Source organism: Octopus bimaculoides, chromosome 11 (assembly GCF_046866305.1).
Source record: "Octopus bimaculoides isolate indiv1 chromosome 11, ASM4686630v1, whole genome shotgun sequence".
NCBI lineage: Eukaryota > Metazoa > Mollusca > Cephalopoda > Octopoda > Octopodidae > Octopus > Octopus bimaculoides.
In genome coordinates this window covers 53,231,056-53,246,055 of record NC_142938.1, presented here as the reverse complement: position 1 = coordinate 53,246,055, position 15,000 = coordinate 53,231,056, and the positions used below count along the sequence as shown (strand labels likewise).

Sequence of the window (15,000 nt, the reverse complement as noted above, 5' to 3'; positions counted from 1 at the left end):
AAAATAAACTACTACTTCAAGAGAGAAAGAGAGTGTATTTGCTTTTGTTATTTCTATATTGATTTGTTATGCAGCCATGCAGGCAATTTGATTATCAATTGAACTGAAATTTTAGCACTTTATTTTATTGACTACAGAGGGACAAAAAAAAAATTGATCCATAAATATTTGAACTCAGACCTGAGAAGTCACTACTAAATGCTGTAATGCATTTAGTTTTCACTATTTGTTGTTGTTATAATACAAATTTCTAGCTCTATCACACGATAGCTAATTTAAGCAGAAAGGAGTAGAACTGCATAGATTCTGTTGTCTAAGCAGTAAAAATAGAAAAGAATTTACTTTGGTCGGGACAAGGCACAGACTTTTCAAAGGTTTCCCTTTTACTCAATGGTACTTATTCAATTGTTGGGATAATATCTCTTATGTGAAGGTGTAGGGCTTAGTGATTAGGGTATTTGGTGTGAGTTCGATTCCCAGTAGCATGTTGTGTCCTTGAACAAGACACTCTATTTCACATTGCTCAGTTAGCAAAAATGAATTGTATCTGTAGTGCAAAGGGAGAGCCTTGTCACATTCTGTGTCACAATGGATCTCCCTGAGAAATATGCTAAGGGTATGTGTCTGTAGAGTGCTCAACCATTTGCTTGTTAATTTCATGAGCAGACTCTTCTGTTGATAGGATCAACTGGAACCCTCATCATCATAACTGACAGAGTACCAGTTTTTATCTTTCATAGACTTTGTTTTAAAGGGGTCAGGTTTTGTGAGATAAGTAAAAGTAAACTGTCTCTCATTAGAATTTCAAATTACAGAGTTCTTTGTAAATGTTAGTGAGTTCTGCCAGCCAAAAGTAACTGAAACATTTGTTTCAAATATAATGGGATGAAGGAAAGGGAACCTCATATAATTCAATTTTCTGTTTTTTTCTCTTTTTTACAAAAGTCCTGTATGATTGATGCTAACTGATTTAAATGAAAATGAAAAGTTAATTAGAGAATCAGTCTACTCTGACTAATATTGGCTTTAAATTTTGGCACATAGCCAGCTAGTTCAGAAGGTGAGGTATGTTGATTGCATCAACCCTAATGCTCAACTGGTACTTATTTTATCGGCACTGAAAGTATGAAAGGTAAAGTTGACCTCAGGGAAATTTTAACTCAGAACATAAAGACAGACAAAATCCTGATGAGCATTTTGCCTGGCATGCTAACAATTCTGCAAGTTTGCTACCTTCATTTTGGACTGATATTGATTTTAAATTTTGGCACAAGGCCAGCAGTTTTGTGGCGGGGAGTAAGTTGATTGCATCAACCTCAGTACTCAACTGCTACTTATTTTATCAGCCCCAAAAGGGTGAAAGACAAAGCTGACCTTGGTGAAAAGAATGACAAATTGTCACTAAGCATTTTGCCTAGAATGCTAACAATTCTGCCAATTCATCGCCTTCACTTTCGACTAATATTGACAGAAAATACATTAAAGTGTTGAACTTGATTCTCTCTCTATTCATATGTAGTACTTCAGCTATAGGCTCCATTTTATTGCTTTATATGGCAAATAAAGAATGATAACGGAATGCTGATGACAGAGGATAACTATAAAGAAGAATTACCTGAAGATTTTGGCTGTAATTGCTATTACAATTACAATGTACTAAAATGTATATATTCTGATACCAATATACTAAAAGCATTGTAATATTGTAATATTGTCACAAGACAATAGATTTTTAGGAATGGTTTAGTTGATTAAATCAACTCAAATAATTAATTGGTATACTATTTAATTACCCACAAAAGGAGGCCAGACATATTCAAGGCCACAATTTTAGGGGAGGGTAATCAACTGTACTTATTTTATCGACCCCAAAAGAATGAAAGGCGAAGTCGACCTCAGTGAAATTTGAACCCAGAGCATAAAGATGAATGAAATGTTGCTGAGCATTTTGCCTGGTGTACTAATGATTCTGTTAGCTTGCCACCTTAAGGAGGCATGATGTATCAAGAAGTATAATGATTGAATATCTATATTACCCAAATTAGTTTGCATATTGAGAGATCCTCCTCCTCCTCATCATCATTGTTTAACATCCGCTTTCCATGCTAGCATGGGTTGGACGATTTGACTGAGGACTGGTGAACCAGATGGCTACACCAGGCTCCATTCTGATTTGGCAGAGTTTCTACAGCTGGATGCCCTTCCTAACGCCAACCACTCCGAGAGTGTAGTGGGTGCTTTTACGTTCCACCGGCACGAAGGCCAGTCAGGAGGTACTGGCAACAGCCACGCTTGAAATGGTGTATTTTATGTGCCACCTGCACAGGAGCCAGTCCAGCGGTACTGGCAACGAACTCACTCGAATGTCTTTCAGGAAGGCGACGCTGGTAACGGTCACACTTAAAATGGTGCTATTTACATGCCACCGGCACGAAAGCCAGATGTAATGGTTAAAGCTCTATGCTGCCAAATGTTTTAGACAAATTCTATCTTACTACAACTGTTGTTGTTTGACCTTGCACAAGAACATGTCATACAAAGAAATCATTGTTTTTCATCAATAACAGCAACAACATACCAGAACTTTGTCTATAAATGTTAAAGTATGAATTTCATTAGGATGCTGATGATGGGGCTTAACTCCAACAGAGAGTCAGATGTAGTTCATTCAAATAGTTCCGTCTGTGTCTCACTGTTTTGTGTTTGAATACTCTTAGGATTGACTTTATCAGAATCAATTTGCTTTTATCAAATATTTGTAGGATTCATCAGTTAACTGAACCAGTTATATTCCCACTACTATAAAAATTGGTATGGTTGTTGTCAGAAAAAAAATCATCATCGTCATCACCATCACCATCATCATCACCTTTAAATCCACCACTACCACCACCACCATCATCATCATCATGTTGTTATTTTGTTATTTTAACCCCAGGTCAGTCATAATTTAGTTTTTCCTGTGTACAGGGAACTCACAACCAACATATCCTTTTATTAAGATGGTAAAGGCTATATAACTGGTTTGCATTGTTACTTTATTGTTGAGGGTGGTGGGTGGACAGACTACCAGCATCCTAGTGAAATTCATACTTTAACATGTCTTGTGTTCAAATACTGCCTGGGTTAACTTTGTCTTTCATCCTTGTGGAGGGGACAATAAAATAAATACCAGTTATGTGCTGAGGTAAAGTCAGTTCACAACATCCTTCTCTTGAATCTGAGTTCTAGTATTTATGTTAGAAAAGAATTTATTGTTAACATTGTAACATCACTGTTAATGATCTCATGTAATTTTATTGTTGTTGTTGTTGGTTAGTTCCAGCTTATCTCTAGTTAAACAGATCCACCATTCTTGTATCTTTTTGTATATTTACAATGTGGCTGTGTGGTAAAAAATTTGCTTCCCAACCACATGGTCCCAGGTTCAGTCTCACTGTGTGGAACCTTGGGCAAGTGTCTTCTACTATAGTGTCTAGCTAACAAAAGCCTTATGAGTGGATTTGGTAAATGGAAACTGAAAGAAGCTTGTCATATATATATGTATGTGTGTGTGTGTGTGTGTGACTTTGTGTTTCTCCCCCACCACTTGACAAGTGGTGTTGGTGCGTTTATGTCCCTGTAGCTTAACAGTTTGGCAAAAACTGACCAATAGAATAAGTACCAGGCTCAAAAAAATTAGTACTGTGGTTGATTCATTGGACTAAAATTTTCCAAGGTGGTGCCACAGCATGGCCACAGCCTAATGACTGAAACAAATAAAAGAAATGTTTCTAAAACAAATTTATTTCTTAACATTGTCCACTTTTCTTTGAGAGTTGCCCACAATTACCACTAGGTTTCATTTTTCTTTCTCCTACTAAAAACCAAATATCATTTAGAACCTCACTACCAATGTGAATAGTGAAAAGTTGGATACATAGAGTTAAATATATGGAGTAATTTATTGTGAAAATATAAGTTACATTGGGTAAATTGTATAGAATTGTTTCTGAGGGTTAATCTGTGTATAGTTGGTTGCTTAGAAGGCGCAATGGCCCAGTGGTTAGGGCAGCGGACTCGCGGTTTCGATTCCCAGACCGGGCGTTGTGAGTGTTAATTGAGCGAAAACACCTAAAGCTCCACGAGGCTCCGGCAGGGGATGGTGGTGAACCCTGCTGTACTCTTTCACCACAACTTTCTCTCATACTTACTTCCTGTTTCTGTTGTGCCTGTAATTCAAAGGGTCAGCCTTGTCACACTGTGACATATATCACTAGTCACAATGCACTTTATTTTGTTTTAGCTTTTGAATGATTCTGCCCTGCTGGTTAGAAGGTGCAGGCCAACATTACTCCTGACTGGAAGAATATTCCATCACAGGGATATCCATTTACAGCTGAGTGGATTGGAACGACATGAAACGAAGTGTTTTGCTCAAGAACACAATGTGCTGCTCGGTCTGGTAATTGAACTCGTGATTAAGCAATTATGAGTGCAATACTCTTACCACTAGGCTACGCACCTTCACAAAGTATAGATTTAATTATACAAAGTCACCAAATGACAGATTCTATCATAAAAACACTTATACAACATTTTATGTCTCTCTTGGGACATTTTAATGTATCAAATAAAAAACAAATTTATTATTGACTGATATAGACTTTATATATTTCAAGTTTTGTAAGTAAATATTCTCTTTTTCTTTTCAAATGAATTGTAATTCTTAAAACATAGGTAATGCTGGATATTTTTAATGTAAAAATAATATCTCAGGCAACTTAATGAGTTAAAAATTTCGTATTGAATTCAATTATCTGGTCTTATATTTTATTTTGTTCCATTTCATTTTTGTTATTAACCAATAAAATCTTTTAGCTGTTTTTATATGCGAACTTCGACCAATTTAATGAGGTAATCTTGTCTGTAATTACTCTGTAAAGGAGACATATGTCTTTGGAATATCTTCCAGCTCCACATTATTAGACAAAACAGAAAGATAGGAAAATGATTGGGAATGCTCTGAAGAGCTGCTAAAAACTAATTTCTATGTAGCTTCTTTGATTAGATATGGTGACGATGACTACTGCTGCTGCTACTACTACTACTACTACTACTACTACTACTACTACCATCACCACCACCACCACCACCACCACCACCACCACCGCCACTATTTAACAGCCAAATTAACATTGAATCAATGATTAATAAGTGGGTATTTTTTCCTCAAGCCAAAACATTTCAGTAAATTGGAAAGGTTAATCATTTAGACTCAGCATTTTGCATTCTTATTCTACAAACAGGATTTGAAGATTTTCCATAGGAAGAGAATCTTGCAGATCATAATGGTTTTCTGTTTTTCAGTTCAGCTTTTATTTCATTCACATCTTTCATAATGCCTGTTAGGGGAAGAAATTTTTAGGGGTAAGAGAAAAGAAAAAAAAAAAAGAAAGAAAAAGCCAGGTAAAAATGGTGGCATTAATAGAAATAAAGTTGTAAATGAAAGAAAAACAAACAAAAGCCAAAAAGAAAATCAAATGAAAATGACATCTAATGACTGAACAGGGTTAACCCTTTCGTTACTGTATTTATTTTGAGATGCTCTGTATTTCTTTCAATTACTTTAAATATAACAAAGAATTTAGTGAAATAACTTAGTTATCATTCAGTTAGTGTTAGGAACATAAATTGTGACTAGGGTTTGGTGGAAGATTTTAATTCAAAACTTATGAAAACAAGACATTTGTACTCAGAGCCAGAACTGGTTTCAGCCGGGTTGGTAATGAAAAGGTTAAAGGGTTGAAGTCAATCTTCATGGATAGAACAAATATATATATGTCTTTACTTGTAACAGAAAAGAGGGGAAATAAAATGAATATGTATATGAATGAGTGTGAATGTGTCTGTGTGTATTAGCATGTGTGTTTGTGTGTTTGCATGTGTGTGTGTGTGTGTGTGTGTGTGTGTGTGTGTTAGTTTGTAGTTGTGTTAGTGTTTGTGTTTTGTGTGAGTTAGTGCGTGTTTGTGTTTTGTTTGTACTTGTGTATGTGTGTGTGTGTGTGTTAGTATGTGTGTTGGTGTGTATGTATTTTACTGTGTATGTTTGTGAGTGTTACTGCATGTTTGTGTATGTGTTTGTGTTTGAGTGTGTGCTTGTGTTTGTGTTAGTGTGTTTGTGTTAGTGTGTGTTTGTGTTAGTGTGTGTTTGTGTTAGTGTGTGTTTGTGCTTGTGTATGTGTTAGTGTGTGCTTGTGTTTGTGTGTGTGTTTGTGTTTGGGTGTTAGTGTGTTTGTGTGTGTGTTACTGTGTATGTTTGTGTGTGTTAGTGTGTGTGTGTATGTGTTTGTGTATTTGTTTGTAGTTGTGTTAGTGTGTGTTTGTGTTTTGTTTGTACTTGTGTATGTGTGCGTGTGTGTTAGCATGTGTGTTGGTGTGTATGTATTTTACTGTGTATGTTTGTGAGTGTTACTGCATGTTTGTAGTTGTGTTAGTGTGTGTTTGTGCTTGTGTATGTGTTTGTGTGTTTGTGTTCATGTGTTAGTGTGTATGTGTGTATTAGTTTGTGTTTGTACGTGTGTTAGTGTGTGTTTGTGTGTGTGTGTGTGTATTAGTGTGTATGTGTGTTTGTGTGTGTTAGTGTGTGTTTGTTTTTGTATATGCGTTAGTGTGTGTTTGTGTGTGTGTTTGTTTGTATGTGTGTGTTTGTGATTGTATTTGTGTGTGTGTGTGTGTGTGTGTTTGTGTTCATGTGTGTGTGTGTGTTTGTGTGTATGCCAGTGTGTATCCTTGTTTAGACATCATGTAATGATTGTAAATGAGCATCATCACCATACAAGCAAGGGTGTTTGTTTCTAGTGTTCCATGATAAACAAGTCTGGTCATGGGGAAATATTTCCTTACCAGGAAACAAATGAGGGTTGGCAACAGGAAGAGCATTTGACTCAATAAATTTTGTCTGGTTCATGCAAGAAGGGAAAAGTTGATGTTAAAATAATGATGGTAGGTGCAGGCATAGTTGTGTGGTATGAAGCTTGTTTCCCAACCACATGGTTTCATGTTCAGTCCCCATGCATGACACCTTGGGCAAATGCCTTCTACTATAGCCCCGCACTGACCAGAACCTTGTTGGTAGATTTGGTAGATGGAAACTGAAAGAAGCCCATCGTATATATATATATATATATATATATATATATATATATATATATATGTATATGTTTGTGTGTCTATATTTGTCCCCACCATCGTTGCTTGACAACCGATGTTGGTGTGTTTATGTCCCCATAACTTAGTGGTTTGGGAAAAGAGACTGATAGAAAAAGTACTAGGCTTACAAAGAATAAGTTTTAGGGTTGATTCGTTTGACTAAAGGCAGTGTTCCAGCCTGGCCACAGTCAAATGACTGAAACAAGTAAAAAATAAAAAAAATAAAAGAATAATGAAATGAAAAAAACAAAAAGAAAGAAAGAGAAAAGGAAATAAAACTCTTAACCTGTAAGAACTGGCTGTTAACAGACTTTCAAAGATTTGCAGTGGAACTATGTCAGTAACCAGATCACAGCAATGTGACAAAAATGTTGACACTTCAGGAAATAAGTATGAATTGAATTTAACAGCTCCATGAGTTATTAAATGGTAACGTCTCTGCCACGATGTAGTTACTCTAATTTCAACACACAGTCTCTCAGATCAGTACAACTCTGAAATATCAGCATCATCCCCATCATCATCATTTAACAGCCAGTTTCCTTGCTGGCATGAATTGGACAATTTGTCAGGACCTGATGAGTCAGACTGCTGTGTCCATATATTGATATTGTTTCTTTGGCTGGATGCCTTACTTGATATCAACCAGTTTACAAATGGTACTGGGTTTTATTTTCTTGGCACCAGTACAAGTGAAGAGTATCTCATAACTTGCAAGGCCAATGATTTAGAAAGTAGAAAAGACCATAAATTTCCCAATGCACTGGAACAGATGTAATACTAGCACAAGAGTCAAAGGCATTAGGTAATCACAACCTAGATCAAATAACCGACTTATGTAATGCAATATATATCAAAGTGTGCATATATTTTGTCATTATATATTAAAGATTTTCCAGTAAAGAATTACAGCAAGAATAACTAAAGAACTACAAAGTGGTTTTAGATGAGGAATACGAAACTGAATGAATATTCCCCATACAAACCATGAATGAAAAAGCTCCAGACATAAATCAAGACATTTATTCATGCTCTACAAACTATGCCAAGGTATTTGACAGAGTAAAAAGGATGACCAGATTTCTCTCAGGACTTGGGATGTGTGGATAAAGACTTCAAAAATGTTTTGTAAGAACTGAACCATGGAAATTAATAATTAAGAAAGTGGTCAAGTAAGACTTTGTACTGTCTCTTAGTCTTTTTAATCTGTATACTGAGATCACAAGAATGTAAGACATACCTGAAATGTCAAGAGTAAGTATAAACATCATCAACCTTAGATATGTAGATGATACTGCCTTATCAACTCTCTCAGCCACACATCTTCACTCTCTTGATATAATGGACTAATCCCTTCCTCCAAATTTCAGACCTTGTGCCTATAATGGAATGGATTATTATTATTATTTTCATATACACACAACAGATTAGACTGTTGGAAAAGAAAAAAATCCTAACATCAGACTACAACAAGTAACCATAGATGCCAAGAATACTCCTAAGTATCCTAGCTGTCCCTAATAACACTATTTTCTGGAGCTGTACTAAACTGGGTTTTATGCCTGTTTCCTCTATCCATCTGTTCAGATCTTTAGGAATAGTTCCCAGTGCACCTATATCTACTGGGATACATTTCACCCACACTTTCCATAGTCTCTGTAATTCAATGGCCAGGTCCTGGTATTTCTTTTCTATACCTCTCATATTGATTTTTTTCATCATTTGGGACTGTAAATTCAATTATCTGGCACTTTTTATTCTCTTTATCTATTACTACTAAATCAGGCCTTCTAGCTTCTATTACTCTGTCAGTCTGAATGTTAAAGTCGCACAACATCTTGGATTTCTTACTTTTTAGAACTTTGCTAGGTTCATCTTCATACCATTTATCAGTATGGTCAAATCCTAGCTTTCTACATAGCTCCCAGTGGATTACTCTCCCTAGGTTGTCATGTCTTTTCTTGTATTTTTTTTGTGCCAGCATATGAGTAATGCTTTCTTCATATGATTTGTATAACGTACATTGGGAATCTACTTGGTTTCTGTCTATCATGGCTTTTATCCAATTAGTCCTTAATGCTTGATGTTGTGCAGCTACTAACAAACTTTCTGTCTCCCTTTTCAGCTTTCCTTTCTGCAGTTATAACCATGTCTCACTACTACTATTTGCTGCAACTATTTTTGAGAATCTACCATGCAGTGCCTTCTCCTGCCAGTCAGATAACTTCTGTTCTTTTCTTCTGGTTTTTAACTTGGTTTGGGTTTTTGGTTTCCCTCTGTCTTACTGTGACTCTAGCAGCTTTTAATAAACTTTCTTCACTATTACTTACATAGGAGTCTATATTTACTCTAGCTCACTCCATGCAATCTTCTACTGATATTAACCTTCTTCTGCCTTCCTTTCTAGGTAAGTATAATTTTGCTACTCCTGCCCTTGGGTGGAGTCCTCCATTCATGTTGAATTCCTTTCTAGTTCTTCTGTCTAGCTTTGCTAATTCAGTTTTTGTCCAATTTACAAAAGCTGCTGAGTGTCTAAGTAATGATACTGCCCAAGTATTTACAGCCTTCACTAGATTTGGACCATTTAGTTTTGACTTCATTAGCTTCCTCACACTTCTGATATACTTCTTCTCAATTTTCGTTTTCATTTCTATAGTTAGTACTCTGTCAGATTCTAATACTCTTAGATTCTTATAACTCTCTCCTCCTTTCAAAGATTTTAATGTCTGACCATCTGGTTATTGGATGCCTTTGCTGTTGACTACCTGTCCCCTTCTCATGACTAATATTGTATACTTAGCTATACCAAACTCCATGCCTATATGTTTGCTGAAGAGTCTTACAGTCTGTATTAAGGAATCTATCTCTTTTTCATTCTTCCTAAAAAGCTTCAGATCATCCATGTAGAGTAAATGGTTAATTTTTCCTTTACTATTTCTGAAATGATACCCTGCTTTTGCCTTCCTTAATACTAAACTGAGGAGGATCAAAAACATAAGACAAATATTAAGTGGGACAATGAGTCTCCCTGGAAAATTCCTCTTTTGATATTAACTTTCCTTTTCTTCATGCTAAAGCTAATTAATTCTCTTATGCTGTCTGCTACACTGAATATATTCAAACATTCACTTATCTATGAGTGTGGGATCATGTCATAGGATTTTTTATAATCTATCCATGCTATTGTTAGATTTTTCTTCTTCCTGCAATCTTTTAATTTCTTCATGCTAAAGCTAATTAATTCTCTTATGCTGTCTGCTACACTGAATATACTCAAACATTCACTTAGCTATGAGTGTGGGATCATGTCATAGGCTTTTTTATAATCTATTCATGCTATTGTTAGATTTTTCTCCTTCCTGCAATCTTTTTGTTCTTCTGGCAGTAAATTCTGGTTGTCAAGGTGCTCGTAAATGCTTTCTGAAAGCATTCCTGTTAAAAGCTTCCACACTAATGGTAAGCAAGTGATTGGTCTATAGTTGCTTGCTGTATTACACTTGCTTTTATCTTTCATAATGAGTACTGTTCTCCCTCTAGTCATCCAATATGGTATTATTCCTCCATTAAGGCAATCCTTAAGTTGTTCCCTCAGCCTCCCATGTAAACTACTAAATTTCTTTGGCCAGTACCCTTGAATTAAATCTGGTCCTGGGCCCTTCTATTTCGGCATTTTCCTAACACTTTACTCATTAATGCACTAGTTAATCTTAGATCTGGTTGCTTCTTACTCCCTACTTCTTCCCTCACTTTCTTTAACCCTACTGTCTCTCCATTATGATTGACTGGCTTATCCTAAATATTACTCCAGAAATTTCTAGCTTCTTTTGCATTAGGTTTCTCATCTTCAGTTACTTCATTCTCCACTATTTATTTGGTTATAAAATCTCCTCTGGTCTGTCTCAAATAATCTATTCTGTTGATACAGATCTATTCTTTGCTGATATCTGGAGAGTTTGCCTGCTACTGCTATGATACGCTGTTTCAACTCTTCTATTGCTGTCCCAAATCCTTTCTATTTGACTAAGTATCTTTTTTCAAGGGAAGATTTGCATCTTGTGTTTCCTAACTTGTTCAGTTTCCAGGTTTCTATTTTACTCAGATCTTGTCTTAAAGTCTTCACTTTATTTTCTAGTCTCCTTTTCTACATTTGGTCTTTTTTAATCTTTCCCTGTGAGATATTTAATCTTTTACTAACTACTCCTACTCCTCCTGCATAAATCAATAAGTTAGTGTCTCCTATATTTTTAGTATCTATCCTACTGATAACAGAATATACTTTCCTAGTTATTTCTAGCAGCTTCCTTCCATTGATGCCTTTTAATGCTGGCAACCTTTTTCTTACTTCTTTACTCATTACTTCCTACAACTCATCTAAAATCTGATCTTCCTCACTTACATCACTTAAGTCACTGGTGCCAGTTGTCTCTTCTTTATTGGATGTGCTATTATTTTTTCCTTTAGATTCTTCTTTGGTTTGAGCTATGTCTCTTTGTTGTTGTTTGTCTTTCCTACTTTCTTTACCAGTTCTCTTGTGATCTCTTCTACCTCCAGTTCTGTCATCCACTTTCTTCTTCTAATAACATTAAGCTCGATCTACTAATCTCTGCTCAGTCACTTTAAACGTACCCTTCTCTACCCAAAGTGTTAACAGCCATTTTCTATAGCCCCTTCTTTTAGGTTCACTTTCTAAGTAGCATTGCATCACTATCCTGTTTTCTTCGCTGGTCCATTTCCTCCTCCTTACTCTATTATCTGTTGATGCTGTATTAGGATAACAGCTGTGGTCAGTCTGCATCTTTACTGAACCACTTCTGAGCAAGAGGCTTTTCCTTAAAAGGTCCAGTTTTATATTCACTGTTACAACCAGAGTTTCTTCGGAAACTCCTGTCGCTCATAAACTGAGGTAAGGTAATGTTCGTCACCAACATCAACATCATCACCACTATTATTTTTCAACAGCTGATAGTTTTAAGCAACTTTCTATTGCATCTTTGTTGCACCTTTGTGTTAGTGGGGTGGTGTGTGCTGCATTTTTTGTTGGTGGGGGATATTGTATTGTATCAGTATGTTTTGTTATGGGATTTGGTTTGAGTCTTCTGTTGTATTAGTTTTTGTATTGTGTGTTGTTTGCACAGCACAGGTCATGTTCTTCTGTTGGGTATCAGCCTTCTATGGCACATGTTGTGAGCTTTGTTCATTTTGTCGCATATTTATAGTATGAGTTCATTCTTGTATGTTTTTTGAGGAGTGTTGCATAGTAGTGTGTGTAAATCATAAACCAACTATTTCATAGTATTTATGCTATCTGTCCACTGTTCTTTCTATTTTGGTTGGTTTTGTTATGGGTTCCTTTTTACACTATAAATTTTTTTTAACTGAACACAGCCCATGGACATGTGTTGATGTTTCTTTCATAGTTATAATTATTATTGATGTATCAGCAAGAGACCAAGAAGAAATAGTAATGTGCATATATACAGAGGTCTTGTATAAATATGGATTTAGATGTAATTAAAATTTTACTCACAGGCTTGCAGTTTCTGTATAGAAATATTGCAGTCCATGTGTTTACATTTTTATGCACATGTTGCTGTGGTGGTGCATCTGGGGGAAGCTATTGTTTTGTATATATATATATATATATATATATATATATATATATATATATATATATATATATATATATATACTCCATATAAGAAAAATCTTTCAGTTTCCTGAGATGGCTTACATTAAGACATAATTTTCTTTCATTGTTTTTGTGGGTTCTTAATTCTTGCTTCGTGATGGTTTCAGCTTTGATCTATCTTCCTGACAGCTTGCAGTCACATATACATGATGTATGGTATTATTATTATTATTATTATTATTATTATTATTATTATTATTATTATTATTATTATTATCATTATCATAATCATCATCATCGTCATGAAATTCATTTGGATGAATGTTTAAAGTAGTTAAGTATTTTCCATCTCATAACTGTACCAATACATACAAGATATATATATATATATATATATATATATATATATACAAAATTCTATTTGGGCTCTCAAAGAAGGTAAGATATAAATAAAGGCATGCAAATGTTGGGTTTAAAATACTGCTTTGTGCAGAAAATGAGAAATGTCAATGGCTGCCCATTAACCACACACACACACACACACACACACACACACACTTATTTGTGAGAAGTTATTACATAGCCTGAGGTATTTTATTCTTGGTGTTATATTGCAGAAGATAGTTATCTCTTTATGATGTCTTAGAGCAAAAGAATGTTGAAAAAAAAAAGAAAAACAACTTCAGAAGATTCTTTTAATAATATGAAATGAAATTGTATCATTTGGGGTTATATCAACTATGTATCATGAGGTAACACATACACACATACACACACATGCACACACGGTCATACAAATAGATGGCCTGGCTGATATAAAGCACATGTACACAAAAGTATATTGATAGATGGATATGCATGTACATATGCATGCAGAAACAGTTGTAGGTCAAAGATTAGACTAAGTGTTTAAGATGGAATTTATTTTAAAATATTGATTTCAACTTTTGGCACAAGGCCAGCAATTTTGTGAGGAGTGGTAAGTTGATTACATTGACCCCAGTGCTCAACTGGTACTTACGAAGGGGTGCTGAAAAGTTCCTGGCTTTGGGTAAAAGTAAATACAGGGGGATCCGTTAATTATGATTTTATCCAACATATTTAGCTCTCAGTTTCACACACTTATTGCAGTAGTCCTTTAGTTTTTTTAAGCCCTGTAAAAGAACTCAGTGGATGCGCATGGCTTAGTGGTTAGGGTGTTATCATCATTATTTTGAGATTGTGGTTTCGATTCCTGGACCGGGCGACGCGTTGTGTTCTTGAGTAAAACGCTTTATTTCGCATTGCTCCAGTCCACTCAGCTGGCAAAAATGAGTAACGCTGCGATGGACTGGCGTCCCGTCCAGCTGGGGAACACATACGCCATAGAAACCAGGAAACTGGGCCCATGAGCCTGGCTAGGCTTTAAAAGAGTGCATTTATTTTTATGAAAAAGAACTCAGAAGGTTGAACTTCCAAACAGGCCTTTAGTGATACCCTTAGAGACAAGAACTTTTCAGCACCCCCTTACAAGGCATTGGTCAAACTGAGGCTAGAGTAGGATAAATTTGTCCAAGACTTGCAGCAGGACTGAAACCCAAACTACATAGCTACAAAGCATACTTCATAACCACACACCCATGCCTGTACCTATGAAAATGATCTAGAAATCCTGTGCATCCACCTCTATCCCCTCCTGTTTGTCAATTTGTATTGTATTATTTGTTATCAATCATGCTGTTTTATAGTATTGAAACTGTGTCACTCTTATGCCAAATGAAGACAAATATTTTCATTTAAATGTCATTTAAAAATTGCTCCATAAATTTACTATGAAGCAATCTGACCATTTATTACTTTCTCTGTCATTTATTTTAGGAAGGACTGGCTTAAGAAAACTGGAAGTCCAAAGTCCCGTATTGTGCGGTGCGTGTTCAAAAATGAAATCGAAATTAAAAAACTTGAACATTCAGAATTTCTTGTCATCAAATGATTTCGTCACAAAATCCAAAATGATACTAGAAGAACTAAGTGAAACCAAACACTTTTTCTTGATAAAATCAAACAAGTTAATTTTTTAAACTACATATTATAAGTTGTTATATGTGAATATGAGGTTCAAGTTTTGAGAGAATATGTGTGAGCAATAGAGATGTTTGTTCCAGTAGACATGCATGTTATGAATGTAGGTATGAGCATCA

General features: G+C 35.5%; 1 protein-coding gene across 1 annotated transcript in view; it reads left to right on the top strand.

Moving 5' to 3' along the window:
- Positions 1-15,000, top strand: part of LOC106876148 (acylphosphatase-1) — a 73,016-nt gene that overhangs the window by 57,615 nt on the left and 401 nt on the right. The window contains exon 4 of the mRNA XM_089360024.1: positions 14,678-15,000. This exon is cut by the window's right edge and continues 401 nt beyond it. Within this exon, the coding sequence (XP_089216150.1) occupies positions 14,678-14,792 (115 nt within the window). The 3' untranslated portion in view covers positions 14,793-15,000. The remainder of the gene's footprint in view (positions 1-14,677) is intronic.